The sequence below is a fragment of the Desmodus rotundus genome, chromosome 3 (genome assembly GCF_022682495.2).
Source record: "Desmodus rotundus isolate HL8 chromosome 3, HLdesRot8A.1, whole genome shotgun sequence".
In the NCBI taxonomy this organism is placed as follows: domain Eukaryota; kingdom Metazoa; phylum Chordata; class Mammalia; order Chiroptera; family Phyllostomidae; genus Desmodus; species Desmodus rotundus.
In genome coordinates, this window is record NC_071389.1 from 1,665,616 (window position 1) to 1,687,405 (window position 21,790).

Sequence of the window (21,790 nt, forward strand, 5' to 3'; positions counted from 1 at the left end):
CCCAAGGTGACCCTGCCCACCTGCACCTGGGCCCCACATGACCCTGGCCCACCTGGACTTCAGCCTGCATTTCTCTCAGCGCTGCCAACTGCCCTTGTAATGCTTTAATTTCTTCTTTCTTTTGCTTTTCTGCTTCTTCTGTAGCCACTTTTTTCTGCGCCTGGCATGAAGATGGTCGCTCTGTTAGAGCAGATGTCTGGGGCAGTCTGAGAGCCCAGGACACAGGACACGCGCTTTTCTCGTGCACTGTGAGGGTCACTAAGACTCGTTATGTGACGAGGGTGCAACACAAGCCTCGCAACCACCGTGAGGAAGGGTTCGGGCAGAGGAGACAGAGCGTCCTCATGCTGTTGCCCACTGGCAGGCACCAAGGGACAAGCCAGGCTCTGACCCCAGGGGCCTGGCGCTCTCTGTGTGCTGTGTCCCCTGCCCACGCCACCCCTCGGACACTCAGCGTACTCCCGTCAGGCCACTGTGCCGATGCAGGACTGCGCCGCGGTCTCATGAAAGAGAACCTACCCTGGTCTCAGCGTCTGCGGGGCTGCCGTCGATTTTAGCAAAGCCCTCGAAAATGGTTTTGTAGAGAACGTTCCTGCGCGCCGCGCTGCCGTCCGCGGGGAGGTAGTCCAGGATGAGAGCCCGGTGCCACCTGTACATGTCCAGGACCACTCGGACGGCCGTCTCTCGGACCTCGTACACCCGGTGCTCCAGGGCTTGCACTGCGAACTGGACACGCGCAGGGACGGTGCCTGCTGTTACTGCTTCTTAAAGTGACGGAGATTATCTCATCCAGCATGAAAGAACTGGAGGCGCAGCACACAAGTTGGAAGACGAAAGAGAAAGGAAATGCCCACAGAATTGCAGCTACCAGGTCACGGAGCTTCCCCCACTTGGATGACCTCACAGGTGTGTACGGGTGAAGTCGGGCTGGACGTGGCACATGTGTTTTGCTTTCTCGGCTTACTGCGTGTGTACTCTGCCTGGGCCACGCCCTTCCACGTGCGGTCAGTGTTCTGAACGATCTCCAACGCAGAAGAGGAGAGGAAGTGGACCCGCCCCGCGCAGCGACCATCGGGCCAGCCAGTGCTACAGCCGCGCGTTTTATTTGACCTCCACTTTTAGCAGTAAACAGGGCCCCCCTGCGGATCCCCACGTCTGTCTCCGGGCAACAAGTGGGCTCCCTGGGGCTGGCTGGCCTGGCCGGGCACAGCCCACCCCGACGCCCTCCTTCTCTATGCAGTGTGCACGCCCCTAGGTGTGCGCACACACGCCGGGCTGTGCGCGTTGGCTGGGACTTCCTTCTGCCCTCAATACACCACTTTCAAGCTTCACGCATTTTAACTGCTTCGTGGCATTCTGTCCCACAAATGTATCCCAGTATCTGCATCCCATCTCAGGCTGCCGTCACACGCTTGGGAAGGGGCCTGTGGGCGCCCGGCCTTTCTCCTCCTGGGCTTCCTTGCTTCCACGGGCTCAGCCTGCCGTGCACCCCTGGGCGTCAATGCCAGGCGCTGCACACCTTCAGGAGCACTGGCCCATGCGTCCCACCTGAGTCTGCCACCTCCTATCTCTCTGACTCACTTCCCTTGTACCCCTCCCTGACGACTCCTCAGTCCCTTCCCGCCACCCACCCCGTCTTCTCTGCCTGTCCTCTCCCTCCAGGGCTACTGCCCCACGTGTCCCGCCCAAGAGGGCAGTCAATCCAGCATGCACGAGGTGGCGCCCACACAGCCTCCAAACCCGGGACCCTCTCCTGCCTTCCGGGGCGAAGGGCAATGCGGTGGCAGACTTGGGAGTCAGGCTGGCAGTTCTATGCAGACTCAGACCCAGAGATGGAGGGTCCTCCGTGCGGCGCAGCAAGCTGCCCTGCAAGGCCGCCCTCCCGGCATGGTGCGGGCGCCGCACCTCTCCTCCTCGCCTCCCAGCCTCCGCCTCCGAGCTCGGCTTTGAGCTGACAGCCTCCTGTGAGGATGGTGACTGATCCCTGCTGCACCAAGGACGTCTGGTGTGCACTGCAGTGCTGCCCCTGTGGCTGCTCAAGGACTCGCTCCTGCGGTTATCAACCCGCCCCCGGCCTGCTTTTACTCCTCGCTCCCGCCTTCCCTCTGTCTGGGCCCACCCCATGCATCTTGCCGGCCAGGACAGGGCCCTGCGCTCAGCAGAGCAGCCGCCTGCCCCTCCACCGGCACAGCCATTCCACACACCGGCCCCTGGGGACAGCTGGGTTGCCCGGTCAGTCCAAGTGCGGGCTGACCAACACCTCCCACTCCCAGTCCTCTAGTCACGGTCCCTGACGGGGTCAGGTCAGACGCTGCTTTTCCCGAGGTCGCTCCATTAATTGTTCACTCGACAAACAGACTCGACCCTCACCTGCCCCAGGTACTCTCTCAAGTGCGGAGGCCACGGTGGCGGGTCACACGGTGTGCTCACCTTCATCACGTTGTCCACGGTGAAGCCCGTGCTGTCGGTGCCCAGGTCTTTCAGCAGCCGGGCCAGGAGGTCCACCTGACTCATGGCCAGGTGGGCTGAGGCGCTGGCCTTCAGTGGCTGCACCAGGTAAGACGGGATCATCTGGAGAGGCTTCACTTCCTTGGACAGGGCCATTTCCTACAAAGACCAACACCCTTCACTCCCGGTCCCGCACGGTGGAGCACGCTGCAGGCCGCTCAGCACAGTCCGACGTGCTCCCCCAAGTCGGCTCTGGAAGGGGACACTGGGTGATAACAAGGTGGTGGTGACCAACGGGAGCAAAACCACTGACCCGCTGGCTCATGGTTCTAGTTAAGACACAGCAACCACTAAAAACAAACAAAAATAAAGCTGTGATGTCCTGGAGGTCAATGAAAGCCATTAGAGAAAGCATGCTCAGTCCTGGCTGGAGTGGCTCAGTGGACTTAGCGCCGGCCTGTGAACCAAGAGGTCGCTGGTTCGATTCCCAGTCAGGGCACATGCCTGGGTTGTGGGCCAGGTCCCCAGTAGCGAGTGTGCAAGAGGCAACCAATTGCCATCGACGGTTTCCTCTTTCTCCCTCCCTTCGCATCTCTGTAAATAAATAAAATCTTAAGGAAACACACCATGATTGAAGACTTAGGGATTCCCCTCTCAGGAGTTCCCAGCCTCAAGAAAATGGTTTTCTAAACACTAGAAAACCAACTGCACCTCTCTATTGAAGTTCGTGTCTAAGACGAAATGTAGATTTTAGAGCTCAAGACAACAGGGACTCAGGAAGGATGAGCGGGGTGCCCCGGGCAGACCCCGGTCTCTGCTGAGTGCACACAGCCCAGCACCAGCAGGCCCATGCCCACCATGACTGACTCCTGGCTGGGAAGGTCCTACCTGAATGAAATTTGAAGCCACAGCCCGGAGACGAGCAGATGAGTCTCCGGTTCTCGCCAGCAGAACGGGGACTGTTCTCTCCACACAGTGAGCCGTCTCGAGCTTACTCAGTCTGTGCTTCGGGATGTACTGGGTAATTATCATCTTCAACAGCTTCAAAGAGGCCTGGAAGACCTGGGAGGAGCGGTGAAGGCAGCCGAGCTGCTAGGACGCTCCCACGGACGGCCTGCTGTCTGCAGGGCTGCCAGCGGCAAACTGCCCGCCCGCGTCCTGGCTGCGAGCACTTGCCCTTCTTGGCCGAGGCTGAGCAGCCCGTGAACGCGGGGCCGGCGCCCATGTGGGCGCTCACCCTGCAGCCATGCCACAGCGAGGAGATTCGGTGGTGCCTCCCGACGCCTCAGGTCTCGGGAAAAGTAAAAAATTAAGTGGATGCTTGTGAGGGAGTCACGGGGAACGGCCTCTGTGCACCCGGCTGGGAGGAGCACAAAGGGGTGGGGCCAGTGAGACTGACCCAGCAGCCTGGCGCCCAGACTCTTCCCTGACGGCATTTCTAGAACCTTCACTCCCAGGGACAGCGAGGTGGGAGTGGACGATTCTGGGGGCCAGGGGGCCTCCCAGCTCCCGACTCCCAGGGAGGGACAGGGCTTCCACCGGGACCCCGAGGCCTGCGGGGGAGGGTGCTCACCGGGGTCACCATGTCTTGGATGGCTCTTCGAACGAGAAAGATGGCCGCTCTCAGTGCGCTCCGCAGCTCCTCCTTCGGGGCTCCCAGCGGCACGCCCGCCAGCTGCTCGTGCAGGGCGAGCAGTGCGTCTTCTCGGTGTGACCACGATTTGGAATAGGCCCCGGCCACCTGCAGACCGCAGTCCGGCTCACTCGGTGGGTGGGCCGAGACACCACTGCCACCATGAAAAAATCTCCAATACCAGGCAGAGCCTCTCCGGAATACGTACGTGTGTGTAGAGAAACCACCTCCCTAACCTGGAAACCCCAAGACCACGCTGAACTGCGGAAAGCTCCCCGGGGGAGAACTACTGCCGGGCTGGGGCTGGGGGCCAGGCCCGGGCTGGCACGGGGACAGACTCTCTGTCTCATTCTGCTTTACCAGCAGGGCCCCCGGAACGGGCTGGTGTTCCCAGGGGCAGGGCTGGGGCCATCTCAGATGAAGACTCTGGTGAAGTCTTACGCTCCAGCTGCTGTTGCTCAGAGTTACTAGCGAGCTGGAGACTTCCTGGTCGGGCCATGAGGACAAAGCACAGTCATCACATGGGGCTCCCCCGGCGCCCCTTCCATGCAGCCATGGGGGAACGTGGGCAGGTCACTGAGAGCGTGCTGGGGGCTCGCCCTTCAGCTGTGTCCAGTAGAGGCTGAGGCCATGGCTGTGCCACCCTGGGACCCCAGTGTCTGTGCACGGGTGTGGGAGCCGGACAGCGAGGGGGCTGCTAGGAACAAGGCGGGCTCATGGGAAGTGTGGTGCTGAGGAGGGCTGTGCGGAGACCCTGGACGGACAGGCGGGTCCTGAGCCAGTGAAGCCTGGGGCAGCGCTGGGGACAAACGACAAAGCTGGAGCTGCCCTGTGTCGGGTGCGGCGTGAGAAGGCTGGGCTCTTTGAAGAGGACGATGCTGGGAAAGTGGGAGCGCAGTGGGAGGAGAGGGCCCCGAACCCCAAATGGACAGAGCCCCTCACAGGCAGCAGTCGGCTGAGCAGGGCTGAGGATGGGACGCTGTGGACACCACTCAATCCTGGGGCGGCGGCGGGGGCCGGAGCCAATCAACAGTGCCTGCCGCGCGAGCGAGCGCACACGCACACACGCGCGCACACACGCACACGCACACTCAGTCGTGGCAGTTCCTGCTTAATTACCAAGGTCTCTCCCAGCACGTCGATGGCAGAGCTGGCTTCCCGCAGCGCCTTCTCTGTCAGGGGCTCCGGCTCACCCAGTGCCGCCCCTCTGGGCACCTCGCTGGCGTCCACGTCACTCTTGTCCAGCTCCACAGCGGCTGTTCCGGACAGCTTGCGGACCGAAGGAAGGGGCCGCTCGTCGTAAGGCAGGGGCTCGCGCTGCGGGAAGAGGAAGGGGCTGCCCAGCTCCATGCGGACCCCCACCCGACACCCAGCCAACAAGGGAGTGTGCCAAACCCCAGGAGTCTTCCGGTGAGGACGATTTAGACAAGAGGACATGACGGACGGGTGTGATCATGGCCCCCACGGCTCTCTAACCTCCTCGCAGCTGCACGCAGCAGCGGTAGGTGCTGCCTCGGCTGCCACGCACCACCCACGTTTCTGGTGCGAGAGCACGTCACTAAAGTCAGAGCTGCCACATTTTTTCGGTCGAGGCCTCTGCTGTTTCCTGTTTACGGGCAGCACCCCCTCTGTGGAGGTGGCCGTCTCCCTGTCCCCAGGCCTCCGGCAGACGCTGCCTGAGCCCCCCCAGCCCCCAGCCCGAGCCTGTGGCTGCACCCACATGGCGCCCCCCCGTCCTCCCCAGAGCCACTGGCCACATGGCCACGCGTGTCAGCAGAGGCGCCGGGAGGGCAGTCCGAGCAGGCCGATCGCACAGTTCCCTCTGGTCCTCGCCCTGGCTTCGGAGGCCGCACGTGACGGAGGCCAATGTAATCAGGTGGACGTGGGGACTTCTATTCGAAGGGGGATGTGCTCTCCCCTCAGATGTACTGGGCACCCAGCCGAACCCAAGCCCACGTGACAGAGAAGTCGAGGGGCAGAAGGAACCAGGCTCTGAAGCCCCGGTGGGGCCATTGAATGCAGCCCGCAGGGTCTCAAGCTCCCGGCACAAAGGCAGCTAACCTCCGTCCTCCCAGCCGCGACGGCGCCAACAGGTGTGGCACCTGCACTGACCGGTGCTGAGGCCAGTTCCTGTTGGACCTTGTGCAAACACTGGCCCAGCTCTGCCCACCAAGGGTCCCCTCAGCAGACGTCAGCACGTCTTTACAGGGAGACCAGCAGGGGCTCGCAAGGACACGCCGCGCCCCCCCCCCCCCCCAGCCCGCCCGGAGACGGGGCAGCAGCAGGTGGGGGCCTGGCCTATCTGACTGCAGGCAGGACCCCCAGGGAGGTGTGACTGTGTGAGGGTCTTTTACGTCACTGTGTTCTGGCTTCAGCGTTGGCCTGCCTGCCCCGGAAAGCAGGACAGGATGGGGGTTGTCTGTTTTGCACCCTAACAATCCCCTGTACTGGGACAACACCCCACACAAGGCAGAGGCTCACGCGTGTCTGCTGAATAAACTGCATGCGACTGGAACTGAACTACCTACATGGGCCTTGAGGCGAGGGTGTGTGGCGGGCAGCGATGGGGGATCCGCGGCACAGGGCTGGGGAGAGACGCCCAGGGAGTGGGCCGAGGGCTCTTCCTGCAGGAAGGGCTCTGCCAGCCGGTTTTCCGTCTCCCTTTTTTCTTGTGGAGGTGGTGGCAGCGCTGGCGGCGGGTGGTGAGGACTGCCAGAACGCACGAGGGGCTGCAGCGGCAAGTCAAAAGGCCTCCGCATCTGGGGACAAAGGGACATTTCTTACCCACGGCCACCACACCCCAGGTCCCCCGGGGCCCTTGTGCAGGGAGGCAGAGCGGCCGTCTGCACGAGGACGTCCCACAGGCGTGGCCCGGCGCGGCTGCCTACACGGCCACCACAGGCACTGCACAGCGACTCGCTCGAACCCCAGCAAGGTTGTGCGCGCTCGTGCACGGTCACCTGGCGGGGAGCACAGCCTCGGCGTGCCGCTGGGCCGGACTGGAGGATGGTGCTCTGTGTCCGTCTGCAGACACAGGACCCCCTTGTCGTCACAACAAGCGCCAGGCGCAGGGTGTGGGGACAGAGCATCTCACTGGTGCCCACCACTGCCCCCTGGTGAATGTGACGGGGGCACTGAGGCGCAGGGTGGAGAAGGAACCAGCCAGGTCACTCAGCTAGAGAGCGTGGGAGTGTGGCCCCCCACTGCTCTCCCTGTCCCCCAGGCCCAGGGCTCGGCCCAGCCTGCTGCTTTGTAACTCGGGTGCACACAGCTGCCTGTGGGGTGTCTGAGGTCAGGACAGCGCTGCCAGCCCAGGCCCAGGGTTGCTCTCCCACAGGTTCCCCGGGGGCACGCGGGGCGGGGCTGTCGGCAACTCGTCCTCACAAATGAGGAAACATGGGGAGGAGGTACCCCGGCCCTGCCTCGCCCCCTTTCTGCTCTACTGTGAGTCCTGCCGGCGCCCGGGGAGGCCGCAGCCACCCGGGACGGGCCCACAGGAGCCCACGTCACCGAGCACAGCACGATGCCTGTCTCCCCAGCGTGAGCGTGCCTACCAGCTCGGCATCCACAAGGCCGTGCAGCCCCAGTTGCGCGTAGGCCCGGCTGCGGTACTGCTCCATCTGCCGCTTCTTGTGCTTGGCCAGGTCGTAGTCCTCCTTCTCCACGGCACAGCGCTTCTCCACCTCGTACCGCCCCAGCCGCTCCCCGACCTGGAGCACGGAGCCTGCTGTCCCTCCCGCAGAGACAGCCGCCACCATCACGCATGACCACGGCAGTGCTGAGCCCCTGCGTGTCCCGGGTTGACGGGGGCCCAGGGCAGCGGGAGACATGACCACACTCCCCACAGAGCTCGTGCTGCCCGTGGCCACACCAGCATCAGGGAAATGCCTTGAGTTCACGGTGGCGTTCACACCTCTGGTGTCCCCCACCCAGCGTCTGGGCGGCGCCTGCAGAGGACTGCACGGTCGTCATTTACAGGGGCACGCAGGCGCCAAGACAGGCCAGGACCCTCGTCCCCAAGGCTGGTGCGCACAGGGTGTGGCCTTGAGCCACCAGCTCACGCCTTCACACGCGTAACAACATGGGACTGCCTGGGGCGGGGGAGGGGGAGCCGCGCCCTCGAAGCGGAAGCGCACCTTCTGCAGGTCGGCAATGGCTTGCTTCAGTTTCTTGGCGTAGTCGTACCGTTCCTGCTGGACGGCTTCACGCTTCCTCTCATCCAGCCTGCGAATGATCTGCGCGACCTCCGGGTCCTGGTACATGTCAAACGCGAGGTCGTCCAGTGGGGAGATGTAGTCGGACTTCCTACAGGAAAGGGCCGAGCGACTGAGAGCCAGGCCCACCTACGGGAGACTGTGGGGCCGGGCCCTGGGGGCTCGGTGCTGATGGCACAGTTGGGACCAGGTCCTGCCTTGGGAATCGGCAGGACTTCAGGTTGCACAGCTGCTCAGGGGGCGCCGGGCCACACGGTGCGTGTTCTGGCCCCGACTCAGACACATGCCAGGCTCTGCCCTGGGCCCAGGGGACAGGACAGTGCGTGGGAGTCGGGTGTGGACGGGAGAAAACCAATCCCAGAGCGCACGCAGACCAGGCCCCATCCCTGTGCCGTGAGCGTGGTGGGCCCAGGAGCCAGGCGTCCGGCTGTGCACCAGCGCCACGGTGACTGATGGACGTCGGTGATGGATGGTGGCTTCCGCTGGGCTGCCACCTAAGGTGTCGAACGTTGTCATCAGCCATCAGGCCCTGCAGGGGATCAGAAGACCCCTCCCAGGAATACATGATCTCTCTAGTCACCCGAACAGCCCACTTCTGATGGTTACCTCCTGTCTCCCTCCCCTCTGGGCCCAACTCGCACAAAGATGATGCCAGTCTGACAACCCGGCGAAACGCTGGCAGAGGACAGGTTTCCAGGCCTCCCTCCACTCTGTCAGTGACGGGATGCGCGCTGCCGTTAGCCCGGACTCGGGTCTCTACAACCAGGGGTGTCCCACCTGCAGCCTGCAGCCCGCATGTGGCCCAGGATGGCTGTGAGTGCCGCCCAACACAAAATCGTAAATCCACTTAAAACACCGAGATTGTTCTGTGATTACATGTTGCAATGTGTTTAACGTGTGGCCCAAGACAACTCTTCTTTTCCGGCCTTGCCCAGAGCTGCCGAAAGCTTGGACCCTCTGCTTAAGTAAAATGTAACTTGTATAAAGAAACTGGTCAGCAAGCGTGTATGACAGTGAGTTCCGACAGGACACGGGACGAGGTCACCTTCCGAGCGATGAGCACCACCCCCACGCCCCTCTCCTGGGACCCAGGCCCTTCGCAGCTCCGAGCAGGGCCAGGGGGCCAACGGCCACTAAGCGGTGACCTGCTCCACTGCGTCTGCAAGGCCACGTGACTACTTGGCCCAAAACACAGACCACACGCTCCAGCCTGAGGCGCTTTGCCTTGAAGACCTGGGGATGAAAGCACCGACTTCACCGTAAAAACCCCGCCAGGAAAAAGGATGGCACGTGACACCTGTGCCAGACTCCACGGCCCCCAGCAGGGCGCAGGGCAGCTTCTCCACTCTCCGCAGAGCGCCCCATCGCAGTGCAACGGACGGCACGTCCAGGGACACGCGCCCGCAGCGCCCGCCTGGCCTTTCACTGGCCTCCTGGGCCTTCTGGAGGCTCTTTTGGAGGAGGCGGGGCCGGCACAGTGCCATCTGACATGCCCGATTTGAAAGTAAACCAAAACGACCCAGGAACTCTCTCGCAAGCACTGGAGCTGGCTGTCCCAGTCCCCCTGGCTGGGGTTCAGCGTGGCAGGCGCGGGGCTGTCGCCGTCAGGATGCTGTCAGGGTGGAGAGAGACCTTGCCAGAGCGCTGCCTCCCCCCCCCCCACCCCCCGCCTTTTTTTGACCCCCACTCTGGTGGGGCCGGGGTAGATGATGAGCAGCTTTGGGGTGACAGAAGTCACTGCTGTCCTATCTGATGGCAGCTCCCGCCCGCCTCCCTCTGGCTGGGGGCCCTCGTGAAGACCAGCCGCGGAGGGCCAGGCTCCCGGTCCACGCACTTGGCGAGGCCCATAGCCGCAGGGCGACAGCAGGGCCTGCTCCCTGTTGTGTGCAGACAGAAGAGGCCGGCTCCCCCTTGTGGCACAGCTGTGACTCCGCACGTGCAGTGGAGTTTCCCCAGGAGCTGCGGAGAGGCCAGAATGGTGGGACCCTTCCTTCCTGGGCGGCTGCTGTCAGAGGGGGCTGGGGGTGGCCGTAGGCTCCTTCTCTTTGGGCCGGCCCCTCTGCAGTGTCCCCTTGCTGTAGTAACGGCGGGCAGGTGCTGAGGGAGCGGAGGCGCCCCAGGAGCAGAGAGGGAGAAGAGGGATGTGCAGAGCGGGCTCCTCAGTTGCCCACCGCTCTGACCTACTGAGCGTCTTTACTGCTGAAACAGGGGGCAGCAAGACCAATGAGCACGCAGGGTGGTCAGTGTGAACAATGTGGAGAGGAGTTGGTAAAAACTGTACTTGTCAAAACTGGTGTGGCCCCAGCTGGTGTGGCTCAGTGGACTGAGCGCTGGCCTGTGAACCTAAGGGTGGCCAGTTCGATTCCCAGTCAGGGCACATGCCTGGGTTGCGGGCCAGGTGCCCAGTAGGGGGCGCGTGAGAGGCAACCACACATTGTTCTTTCCCTCTCTTTCTCCCTCCCTTCCCCTCTCCCTAAAAAGAAATAAAATCTTAAAAAAAAAAAAAAAAACTGGTATGATGTGTATTTATCACTTCCTTCAAGAATAAAGTTTCAAAGTCCAGTACCTGGCCAGCTGGGTCGGTCAGCACCTCTCACTTTTGCCTGTGCTGGTGCAACGCCGCGGCCGGCCGGCGGCTGTTTCCAAATGCCCTTCAGAAACCGTCTGTCACGTGGGACCTTGCCCTCGAGCGTCCCACACAACCCCGTGGAGGCTGAGCCGGCTCTCGGCTGCCCTCAGAGGCTCTGAAATCAGTGCCTTCTGGAGGTGACACTCTGTCGATTCTAAGGAGTCCCAAAGGGTTGCCGCGTCGGGGGTGGGCCCTTACCCTGTACAAGTGCCTTCCAGAGCGGGGTCCTCTGCGCTGTGCCCCAGGTAGTGGTCAATCAGCTTCTCTCTAGAGACCTGTGGGGGCGACGAGCTCTGCTCAGTGTCTCAGAGGAGACAGAAGCGGCCCAGAACCCAAACTAGGAGCAGTGTGATGCAGAGGTATTGCCAAGTGTCAATGACTCTTGTCTCGTGGAGGGACAGCTGCGACTCTCGAGTAGAAGAAAGTTAACACCCTGGCTGCTATGGCTCAGTGGATTGAGCGCTGGTCTGCGAACCAAAGGGTCGTGGGTTCGATTCCCAGTCAGGGCACATGCCTGGGTTGCAGGCCAGGTCCCCAGTAGGGGGCGAGTGAGAGGCAACCACACATTGATCTTTCTCCCTCCTTTTCCTTCTCTCTAAAAATAAATAAATAAAATCTTTAAAGAGAAAAAAAGTTTAATTACTCATCAGCCAATTTTACAAAGATTTTAAGACACCTTTTGTGACAACAATAAACACTTCCCTCCTGTTAGAAATAAATTCTCTTCTTTAGAAGTGGCACTTCCCAAACTTACAAGGTTGCTTTCCTCCCCGAAGTCCGCAGGGTCCCCAATGATGTTTATCGCCACCAGAGCAACCTATGAGGGAGATGGAGCAACAGAGATGAAGTGTGACAGGCTCGCAATGGCGCGGGCCCTTCGCGACAACCCGTCGTCACGTGGGATGGCGCAGAGCAAAGCGCATTCACTGTGAAATCTGCTCCTGGGTAGAACTATCAACGACAGCTGTTACAAGCCATACAAGTTACTACTCTAACGGTGAAGCAAGTGGCTATTTCAATGTTTAAAGGATGCTGAAACAGTAACAGCTAAAAACCTTGTGTTTTTTTTTTAATTCTCACCTGAGGACATACTTATTGATTTTATAGAGAGGGGAAGGTGGGGGGAGGGAGAGAGAAACATCGGCGTGAGTGAGAGACATGGATGGGTTGCCTCTCGTCTGTGACAGGACTAGGGACCAAACCTGTGACCTCTTGGTTTACGAGATGACACTCCAGCCAAGCCACTCCGGCCAGGGGCCAGGGCAGGGCCTGTTTTAACAGAGCCTCTCATGGAGCCATCGGGTCAAGGTCACGTACGGGCCACACCCATATGATTTTGGTAGATTAGACAAGGAATTGAGAACCAAGGCTCACCAGCTTGGTCTAAGTCAGGTTGTCATCGGAGAGGGAGGAGCCCACAGCCTGCAGGGATCCTGCAGTGGACCAAGCCTGCGGCCTGCCCAGGGCTCCTGCAGCTCCCTGGCTGGCCTCTGCACCCATCGCTGTCTGGGCCAGCAGCTCCCTCCCCGAGAGCTTAAGGCTCCCCCCAAAGGAGGTTTTGAATACGCCTTTCTGAAAAGACACAGGACACATGGCCCCACGAGGAGCTGGCAGCTGTTGAGGGGAGGCGAGAGTCTCACCTGATTGTAGATGTTGTATTTGTTGGCGTGGTTTTGGTGAAAAACCAGTCTCAGAAACTGTCCTGCCGCATCCACGTACACCGACTTCAGCTCCCGGGCTTTGCACCCCGTCTTCTCGTTGTCACAGAGGGAGACGTACCTGAGGGCGAGGGCGAGACAGTCAGGCTGAGTCCACGGACAGCGTGCTGGCCAGGCAAAGTGCCCCGTCCCCACATAGCACGCGGGGTTTCGGTGAGCACGAGGGAGGTCTCGGATGAGAACCCTGGGAAGAAAGCCTGGATGCTTGATTCTCATCGGTCTCCTTAAGGAGAGTTCTGCGTCTGCGAGGCGGCAATGCTGCTGGCTAACGCGGGCGTGGGGTGTGGGGCCGAGAGGGAGGGCTCTCAGGAGACCCCGGCTCTCAGCAGTGGGAGTCCCTACATGTCCCTGCACGCTCTCAGCCCCCGCCTACCCGAGCCTGCGGAACCGCTCGGCCTGGTACGGGGCCAAGTACTCGGGCAGGCTCTCGCTGACGTAGAACTCGACCTTGCTGGGGATCATGTACTGGTGAGCCAGCAGCTGCAGCTTCTTTATGCGGCACCGCTCCACCATCTGGACGACGATTTCTTGTGGGAACTGGCAAAACCTGAAAGCAAATATGCGTTTGGTTTTCCGCACAGTGCTGGGCACTGGCTCTTCCCCGGGACGGGCACTTCCCGAGGCCCCTTGAAGCCCCAGTCCCAGGTGACAGGACACGAGGGGACTAGGACACCTCCTGCCCCGACCCAACTCCGCACGGGGGACCAGAAGCTTGTAGTGACGACTGCATCTGACCTGCCCTCCCCCCAGTGAACGGCACTTGGGCGGCCGGGGCGTGGTAGTGAATCCTCAAGTTCACCACAAGGGAAACACGTTCCTCTTCAGCGGCCGTACCGGTGGGGGAGACGGAGCCCCCTACACACTTGAGGAAAAGCCCCGCCTGTAGGGCCCAGTCTCAAGGTACAGGCAGTCGTGTCTAGCGCGCCCGTCATGCATGCTCAGCGTCTGGAAGAGACACCTGCACCATCCACGCTGGGGCTTCCAGCTCTCCGGGAGGTGACACGGCACACCAAGCCCTAAACCGGAAGCGCAGAGCCAGGGCGCTGGCACAGGCCTCACAGGGTGTGACCACGACCCAGCCAGGGGCACCATGCTGGAGACGTGTGCTGAGCTGGCGGGCATCCAGGACATCCGCACCACGGGATGCACCGGAGGACGGACAGTCGGGAGAGGCCCCGCCACCACCTGAGTCCCTGCCCTCGACACTCCTGCCCACTGGCCACACGGCCCTGTCCCTCAGTCTGCCTCTCCCCCAAGCAGTCACTCTCCTCGAACTGGATGGGGCTTCTGTCCGACCCTCCCGCCTGCCCAGCTGAACGGGCACCAAAGCCAGCTGGCCTCTCCCTCTCCCAGTGCACGCCCGTCGGGACACACAGATGCTCCAGAAAGCCCCGGTCTGAGAGAGCCCTCCCATGTCCCCACGTCCCTCCTGTGTCCCCACCAGTTTCCCAGCTGCCCTCCTCACCAGTGACCCTCAGGGGTGGCGTGGAGTCAGCAGGCGGCTTCTCACGGCCCCCTCCCACCCCCTCAGGGAGCCTTCTGTCCCAGCCCCACGAGTCCTCGGGGTGCTCCTGGGACGGCCCCGCCCCCTGACCTGGACTGTGCCCTGGGCTGGGTGCCAGGCCCTTCTCTCTACAATCATGGGGCAGCCCGTCATCCCCGTGGCGTTAAAAACCTCCAGCTCTTCGAGGAGCACCAACTAAACATCGCCGAGTCCCACCCTAGAATCTAGGCAGCGACCTGCCACGTCCACGGAGAAACCTGGGAGGTGTTATGCGACCATGACCCCAGCTATCCCCACCCACCCAGCAGCTTCCCCAGGATGAGCAGGCCTCCTCCCACCCTCAGACCCCCACCAGGCCTGCTGCTGGGTAATGTGGCCTCACACCAGGCCCGGGCAGCCTCGCTCTGTGGACACCAGGGAGCATGGAGAAGTCCGGCATAGATGTGAGCCTGGGAAAACCTCTATAGCTGTGGGTAGTACCGGCCCCTGCAGATACGGCCTCTCTGCCACCTGCACGCCTGAGGTGAAGGGCACGTACACTCCAGGCCCGGGAGGAGCCGAACAGTAACGAGTAGTGAGCTAGAGCAGTTACAGCAGTCCCCTGTGGCCACTTGATGTGACGGGGTCCCTGCCGAGGTCCCCGCAGAGCCTCAGTGCCTTCCGGGAAACACGGCGCTGTCCATCGAACACGTTTTCTGTCTGTCTTCCGCCCACAAACCCAACGCCTCTTCCACCCTAACTAGGCCCTTGTCACGTGCCGTGGCCGGAACTCCTGCAGCCCGAGGTGCGACAGCAGACGGGCACGGGTTTCTCTTCCTTCTCCACAGGCTCACGGGCGGCAGATGCCTTTTTACTGTAGGTCTCGGCAACCCCAGCACAGGGTTTTCTCTCCTCATTAGGTCGAGAACCTGCTCCTTTCACTTACAGGAAGCGCTTCGCGGCTGCTCTTGGGCACATCCGAGCTGCCAGCGTCACCACCCTGCGCTTTGGGGCCGTTCCTAAGGAAAACCAGGGTGCTGGACACGGGAGCCACTGTGGCCGCGCGCCTGACACTGAGGCGGCTGCTAAGTGACTGATGGGCGGGGAGTGTCCACAGTGTGGGGATGCTGGACAAAGGGACGATTCACGTCCCAGGCGAGACAGCTAGAGATTTGATCACGTGACTCAGAATAGCCCGGAATTTACAACTGTAAACAGTTTATTTCTGGGCTTTTCCGTTTAAATATTTTTGTTCCGTGGTTGAACCATGGGTAACTGCAACCACCACCAAGGGGGAACTGCTGTGTGCTTAACCCTGAGGGACACGAAAGGATGAGCAGGAGAGAGGGAGGTGGGAAGGGGGGCTGGTGCCTACGGGCAGATTGGACGGACTCCCTCTGGGGGTGCCTCGCCTGGCAGTTCCTGACACTGAGCTTTCAAACAAACAGCAGAGGCGTCAGAGAGGCGTGGCCAGCAGACAGTGGGGACCGAGCCGCCCTCACACACCCCCCGCAGCCTGCTGCCAGCCGCGCGCCGCCGTGGACACGCACTGTGCGCAGCTGTGGGGGGCAGTGGTGCTGAGGTCACTCTGCACACAAGGACTCTTAGCAATCTACGCGGAAAAGGGCCCTTTGTTGTTAAAAAAACCCTCCAAAATTGTTTAAAGAAAATGGACACAACCGACAAAAACTTGAAGCTGCATGATTTTTAAAACCCTTAGAACGCGGTCTGATTTAGCTACTCAGATGCAGGTTGCAGAGTTCACAGATGAACCGGAAGCGCCCTTCGAGCTGACTGTGACCTGAAGCAGGCTTCTCTCCCAGGTCAGCCGCGGCTCTAGACTTCTTCCTGAGCAGAAGCTTGGCGATACGCGAGTCACGCCCCGGGGCCCCAGCTGCTGGCGGGGACGGTCTGCTCCCTCAGGGAAGCACCCCGTCCTCTGCAGGTTCCAGATGCTTCCAGCTCCCAGGGGTACAAGGACACTGAGGGGCTCCCCTGTGCCAGGCAGGACCCGAGCTGCCCTCCCTCCCCGCAGGGCTGTTCCTGCGGGAGCCCGAGCACCCACCTAGCCTGGGCTGACAGAGCCCCTGTCCTCTCCTGCGGGGACCACCCCACCAGAGCCAGCGTGGGTCTGTGCGGCGTCCCCTTCCCTGTGCTGTGGTCTGAAAGCTTACTGCTGAAAGGAGGGCCGGGCGGGCCCTGAAAGGAGGACCCACCACCACGCCAGTGCATGAAAGAGCCGTGTTGGTTATGCTCTGCACGTGACCCGAGCAGCCCTGGTCCACGTGGCTGAGTCCCTCTCACCCACACAGACACCGACGAGCATGGAGGGCCGCTGTGGAGGGCGACACGGGGCGTGGGGCCGCGGCAGGGCATTTGCACGGCTCCTGGCCCAGGGAGAGGCAGCACTTTGGGGACCAGAAGGTGGGGAATGCACAGAGAGGGTAGCACCGCCCGCTCGCTGGGTCCCTCCCGCCCCTCATGCCGGCTGGCCTGGGGGCCGGCAAGTAGCTGTGGCTGGCACAGATAAGCCCTTGCTCCCCAGTATCAGTCTCATCAGCAATGAAGGGGCTGTGTCGCCCCATCTGCTCGGCTCTTCTGCTTCCTGTCTCAGTTCTTCCCAGACTGGGGTGGGGACAAGAGTCCGCTCGCTGGGTTCCCTCAAAAAGCGCCAAAAGGAAGATCCGTTGTCATTTAAAATGGGATCAAATTCCACCCTTCAGCAGCAAAAGTGAATAAAAACAAGCCGCGGGTGTGGGACGGAGAACTGAGACCATGATACAAGGAGCGGGGACAGCGAAGGCGTGCGGGGCCCTCAGGGGACTGAGCGATGCCGGCAGCACACGGCCAGGCCCGGCCCAGCACCAGGCTACTCGAGGGCGCCCTCCACCTCTGCTGAGGAACCAGCCCTGCCAGGGGGAGACGCCCTCTTCAGGACAACACTGGCTACTACACCCTGCTCAGGCACGGCACTGCCACAGTGGTGCACCAATAGTCCAGACAGACCAGGGAGACTTCCTTGGTGCAAGCCTGGGGTTTCGTAAAGCAGTCAGATGCAAAACGGTAACCCAGAAGCACAGCCGTGGAACTAAGAACCCGTGAACGCAGACCCCTGCACAGAGCCCAGAGGACGGTGTGAGCCCCAGAGGACGCAGGGGAACACGGTCCAACCCCTGGGCGGGGCAGGGGTCCACTGTCCTCCTTCTCCCCTGCTGGGTCTGCATGTTTCCCAAGTGGGCACGGGTTAGGTCACGAGGGCAAAAGTCCAACAAACTCTCCTTAAACACAGGAGCAGCAGGAAACACACACGTCACGTAACCAGACAGCCGACGGCCCCACAGCTCTGACCCCGCAGTTCTGAGGGGTGACAATGCGAAGGGAAGGGGAGCCCCCGCCGCCCCCAGCCCCAGGCCCCTGTCCAGCCCACCTTGGTGACCTCCACCCGCTGACGGTCGGGGCGTGGATCATTAGTTCCCGGGCACTGAAGCCGTCTTCATGCCCGGACGAGCTGACGACGACGAATCCGATCTTGTGGGGCATTCTGGGTGCTGGGCCGTTCAAGCGCAGGAAACTCCCCTTTAAAAGAAAGGGACTCAGTAACGTAGCAACGCCAGCAAGCTGAAGTGAAACCGCCATCCGAGCCCCGCCCGCACACAGGGCAGCCGCAGCGCTCTGGTTTCTGGGAAGCGCTTCTCGCAGGAGCCTCTAATCCTGCCTGTGGTGTCTTCTAAGTTATTTTAACTCCCCCAGTACACGTCTGAGAAGTCTGCTCAGTGCTGCGGCTGCATCGTGTCCCCCCAAAACCACGCTGAAGCCCTCCTGCGGGTGGGACCTTACTTAGAAAGAGGGTGTCTGTAGATGTGACAAACATTTAAACGAGGTCCTACTGGTGTAGGGCAGCCCTGCTCCCAAATGACTGGTGTCCTTACCAGAGAAGAGACATGGGCACACATGCACACACGCGCGCACACACAGAAGGCCGTGTGACAGCGGTAGGGCCACTGGAGCGATGCACCTACAAGCCCAGGGGCTCTGGCGACTGCTGGAGTGCCAGAGGCAGGGGGGCCGCGGGCACCTCCCTAGAGCCTGCAGGGGTGCCCAACCTTTCGGCGTCGCTGTGCCGGGCTGGAATAAGGAGAGTTGTCTGGGGCCCCACATGAAACGCACTGTGACGTGATCGCAAAAACATCTCATAATGCGTTCAGCGACTTGCCGACTTTGGGCTGGGCTGCGTTCACAGCCGGCCGGGGCTGCTGCGGCCCGCGGGCGACGATGGGTCCCCTGCAGAGCGCACGCAGTCCCGCCAGTACCTTGGTTCTGGACTTCCAGCCTTCAGAACAACGTGTTTGAAGTCATTCAGTTCTGGTACTTTGTTATGGCGAAGACAAAATTTTTGGATAACGTACACATACAAAGCTTTTTACATTGGTTAAGAAACTATTCCAACCAGTATGTCAGTAAGTTACACAAAAATAAGGAGGAAAGGGGACTTTTCAATCAACAGCATAACAACTGCTACGTGAGAAAGCACGCCCAGAGGCGGGGGAGCGGAACCACAGACAGACCCAGTCCGGCGAGGGGGGCGGGGCCTGGCCGAGGTGACTGGCTCCGGGAGGCGTTTGCAGGCACACAGCTGACTGTATTTTCTATGTCACGATTTTTCCCTTAATCCTCACCCAGGGACACGTGTAATGATTTCAGAGAGGGGAAGGGAGGGAGAAAGAAAGGGAGAGAAACATCGGTCGGTTGCCCTTCACACGCGCCCCGACCGGGAATCGAACCTACAACCGAGGCATGGGCCCTGACTGGGAATTGAACCCATGACCTGCGCTCCTCAGCTTTCTGCTGCGGTGGCCACTCTCCCTGGGGCTGGTCAGTCCATGGGTTCCACATCCATCCTCGGTACTGGTTCAGGGACAGGCCAGGACAACAGGACCCAAAATGGACCAATGCCATTCAACCCCAGGACTTTGCTGGGGCTACGGGGGAAGAGAAGGTTCCTTCCCACTCTGCCTGGGGCTGTGGGCACTGCTGGAGGCCACCAGTGGGGGGTCCTGCCACAGAGCATGCCACTAGGGGAGCTGTACTGAGAGAGGCAGAGGGTGGGTGGGCCTTGGGTCCAGCCACGTTTAAAGGCCAAACCACTCATGGACTTCCAGACACTTTCCAGCTACCGAGCCCATCAAATTCCCCTTCAGTGAGCCAAGCTGAGTCAGGCTTCAGTGCTTGCAACTAACAGTCCTTGTTAAAGCAGGGGACCGAGAGTTCTCCAGAGCCCTGGCTGGTGTGGCTCAGTGGGCCAGGCGTCGTTCCACCAACCAAAAAGTCGCCAGTTCGATTCCTGGGCAGGGCACAAGCCTGGGTTGCAGGCCAGGGCCCCAGCTGGGGAAATGGGAGAGGCAACCGATCACTGTCCTCTCTCATATCGATGTTTCTCCTCTTCCTCCCTCCCTTCAAAACATAAATAAAGTCTTAAAAAATAAAGAACACTCCAGAAAGTCCTCCGGGTTGCAGACACTATTAAAGGAAGTTCTCAGTAGGAGAGTCCACCTGAATGTCCCCTGCCACTTCGGCGTGCACGGCGCGTGCTCCCGTCCGCCGCACTTGCCCGAGAACCTGAAGAGGGCCACGTCGGTGGGCCGACCACTGCCGGGCCCCTGCTGACCTTTCTCGGGGGTACGCACACAGAGGTCAACACAGAATGGCAGCTCACTGTTAAAACCCCAGTTGTGAGGCCTTTCATGCAAAGGTCACAGCACAATGTCCCAGTGCAGTACAGGGAAACTAAGCTAACCCGGAAAAAGTGAAACGCAGCCTCGAAAAAATGGACGCGTGAGATTTAACCCACCGGATGCAGCACAGCCCCACCCGTGTTTCCAGGAAGGGAACTGCTCACCGCTCCTCGAAGCCTTCGGCCCTGACCAGGGGCTCAGCTGTCAGCTGGCCTCCCTTCTCCCTTGACCTGGGCCCCTCCCCTCCCACCCCCATCCCTTTCTGCAGCGCCCCCTCCCCACCTGCGGAGTGCCAGAGGGGAATGCATCCCCTCTCCTCCATCCCCTTGTCTTCCCTAGATGCCAACAGCCAGGCCTCCTACCAGGAGCACTGCCCATGAGCCCTGCTCGAGCCCAGCTACCCATGGGCTCAGTCGATGGCCCTGTGTCCAGGGTTGCAGGGCCAGCTGGGTCTGACCCCACGCGCTGCTCCAGCCCTCACTCTCTGCCACGAGCTCTGAAGCCCAGCCAGACGTACTGGAGATCGAAGCTACCTCCCTCGGTTCTGAACCCCCAAGCCCTTCCGTCATCTCTGCGAGCAGGGCCTGCTACTCCCTCCCCCACTGTGAGGACAGGAGGCAGCTGTGGCGTCCTCTCAACTGAACCTGACCGTAGATCTCGACTTCGCACAGACGGGAGGTCCTCCTCTCACTGCCCAGTGCGCAGACTCGTTCACCGGCACTGGTGCCCGCACAGCCCAGGAGACCTCAGGGTGCTGGGCGCTGTCCTTAGCGCTGGACTCACACACACACCTTCACGACCACTGACCCAAGTTCGTTGTCACCCCAGCTTTGCGGACGAGGAAGCTGAGGCACCGCGAGGCCCAGGCCCAGGGTCATCCAGCCAGTGCGCCACTCGGGCAGGGTTTGCTCCTAGCTGGTCAGGTGGCCAGGCCCCAGGAGCCTCTGCTACTAAGGCACTAAGACTTAAACACAGGGCCTTTTAAACCCATGCGGACTGTGTGTCCACAACACTGCGTTGCTTCATCAGACGCAAGACGAGGTGCTGGCATTCGGGATCCGGTGGGAGAGACGCCTGGGCACCAAGCGGCATCTGAGAAGGATTCCGCTTTGGCTGCCCCCTCCAAAGCCCTTCCACCTGGCACCCCTGGGTCCCCTGGTGTACACCTTCCAGTGTTCTGCCAGATATCGGGGGCCACTAAAGGATGCGACTGGTAGGCTCCATAAAAACGACCATTACGTTTCAGGAAGAAACACAGCTCTGCGCAGCGCTCCGCGCTCAGCACGTGGGACCCCGGCTGCCCCAGTGCAGGACGGAGCCTGCACGTGTCCCCACGTCCCTCACAACATCGGCTCGTCCCGCGGGGATAAAGCTGCCTGGGAGGGGTTCCTTCCCTGAAGTCGGCTTCTCCGTTTGTGGGGGGGGGGGGGGGGCGGGCATCTACAAATTAAGCTGAAACATTTTAGCAACTCCTGAACTTTGGCTACGAGATCAGCAGACAACTTGTTTCTACTTTTCAAGAAAACATAAGTGTTCGAAACTAAGTGGATTTTGGTCACGTGATCTGAAGAGTTGCGAGCACCTCTGAGGAACGTCTGAGACTGAGGAGACACCAAATAAGTAACAGGGGGCGACTGGAACCTGCACGGGGCAGAGCCACACTCTCGACGCATTCTGGCCACACTCTCGACTCATTCTGGGTCACCCTCGGCCGTGCGTCCAGCGCGGCGAGGTCGAAACACATGGAGCCGGCGTGGGCCGTGACGCAGCGCGCGGCAGCGCCCCCCCGGGCCCCGCGCCCCGAGCCGGCGGCTCGCACTCTCGGGCAGAGAGCGCCCGCACCCGCTTACCCAGCCGCACGCCGGCCCCGCGGCCCAAGTCCGAGCCCAGCCCCGCGAGCCCAGGCTGGAAGCCCGCTCGGCCTCCGTGCCCC

General features: G+C 61.3%; 1 protein-coding gene across 3 annotated transcripts in view; it reads right to left on the reverse strand.

The window, feature by feature from the left end:
* The window catches only part of CEP104 (centrosomal protein 104), a 31,577-nt gene that overhangs the window by 9,461 nt on the left and 326 nt on the right, over nt 1–21,790 (reverse strand). For 2 of the 3 annotated variants that reach the window (XM_053921145.2, XM_053921143.2), the window contains exons 2-15: nt 17,553–17,701; nt 13,016–13,189; nt 12,565–12,703; nt 11,679–11,741; nt 11,123–11,199; nt 8,218–8,386; nt 7,636–7,791; nt 6,610–6,840; nt 5,201–5,398; nt 4,022–4,189; nt 3,337–3,510; nt 2,431–2,607; nt 520–726; nt 53–160 (exon numbers count right to left, since the gene is read on the reverse strand). In XM_053921145.2, coding sequence (XP_053777120.1) covers nt 53–160; nt 520–726; nt 2,431–2,607; nt 3,337–3,510; nt 4,022–4,189; nt 5,201–5,398; nt 6,610–6,840; nt 7,636–7,791; nt 8,218–8,386; nt 11,123–11,199; nt 11,679–11,741; nt 12,565–12,703; nt 13,016–13,189; nt 17,553–17,665 — 2,154 coding nt within the window. In that variant the 5' untranslated portion in view covers nt 17,666–17,701. The remainder of the gene's footprint in view (nt 1–52; nt 161–519; nt 727–2,430; nt 2,608–3,336; nt 3,511–4,021; nt 4,190–5,200; nt 5,399–6,609; nt 6,841–7,635; nt 7,792–8,217; nt 8,387–11,122; nt 11,200–11,678; nt 11,742–12,564; nt 12,704–13,015; nt 13,190–17,552; nt 17,702–21,790) is intronic. The other variant, XM_053921144.2, reaches the window with a different exon arrangement.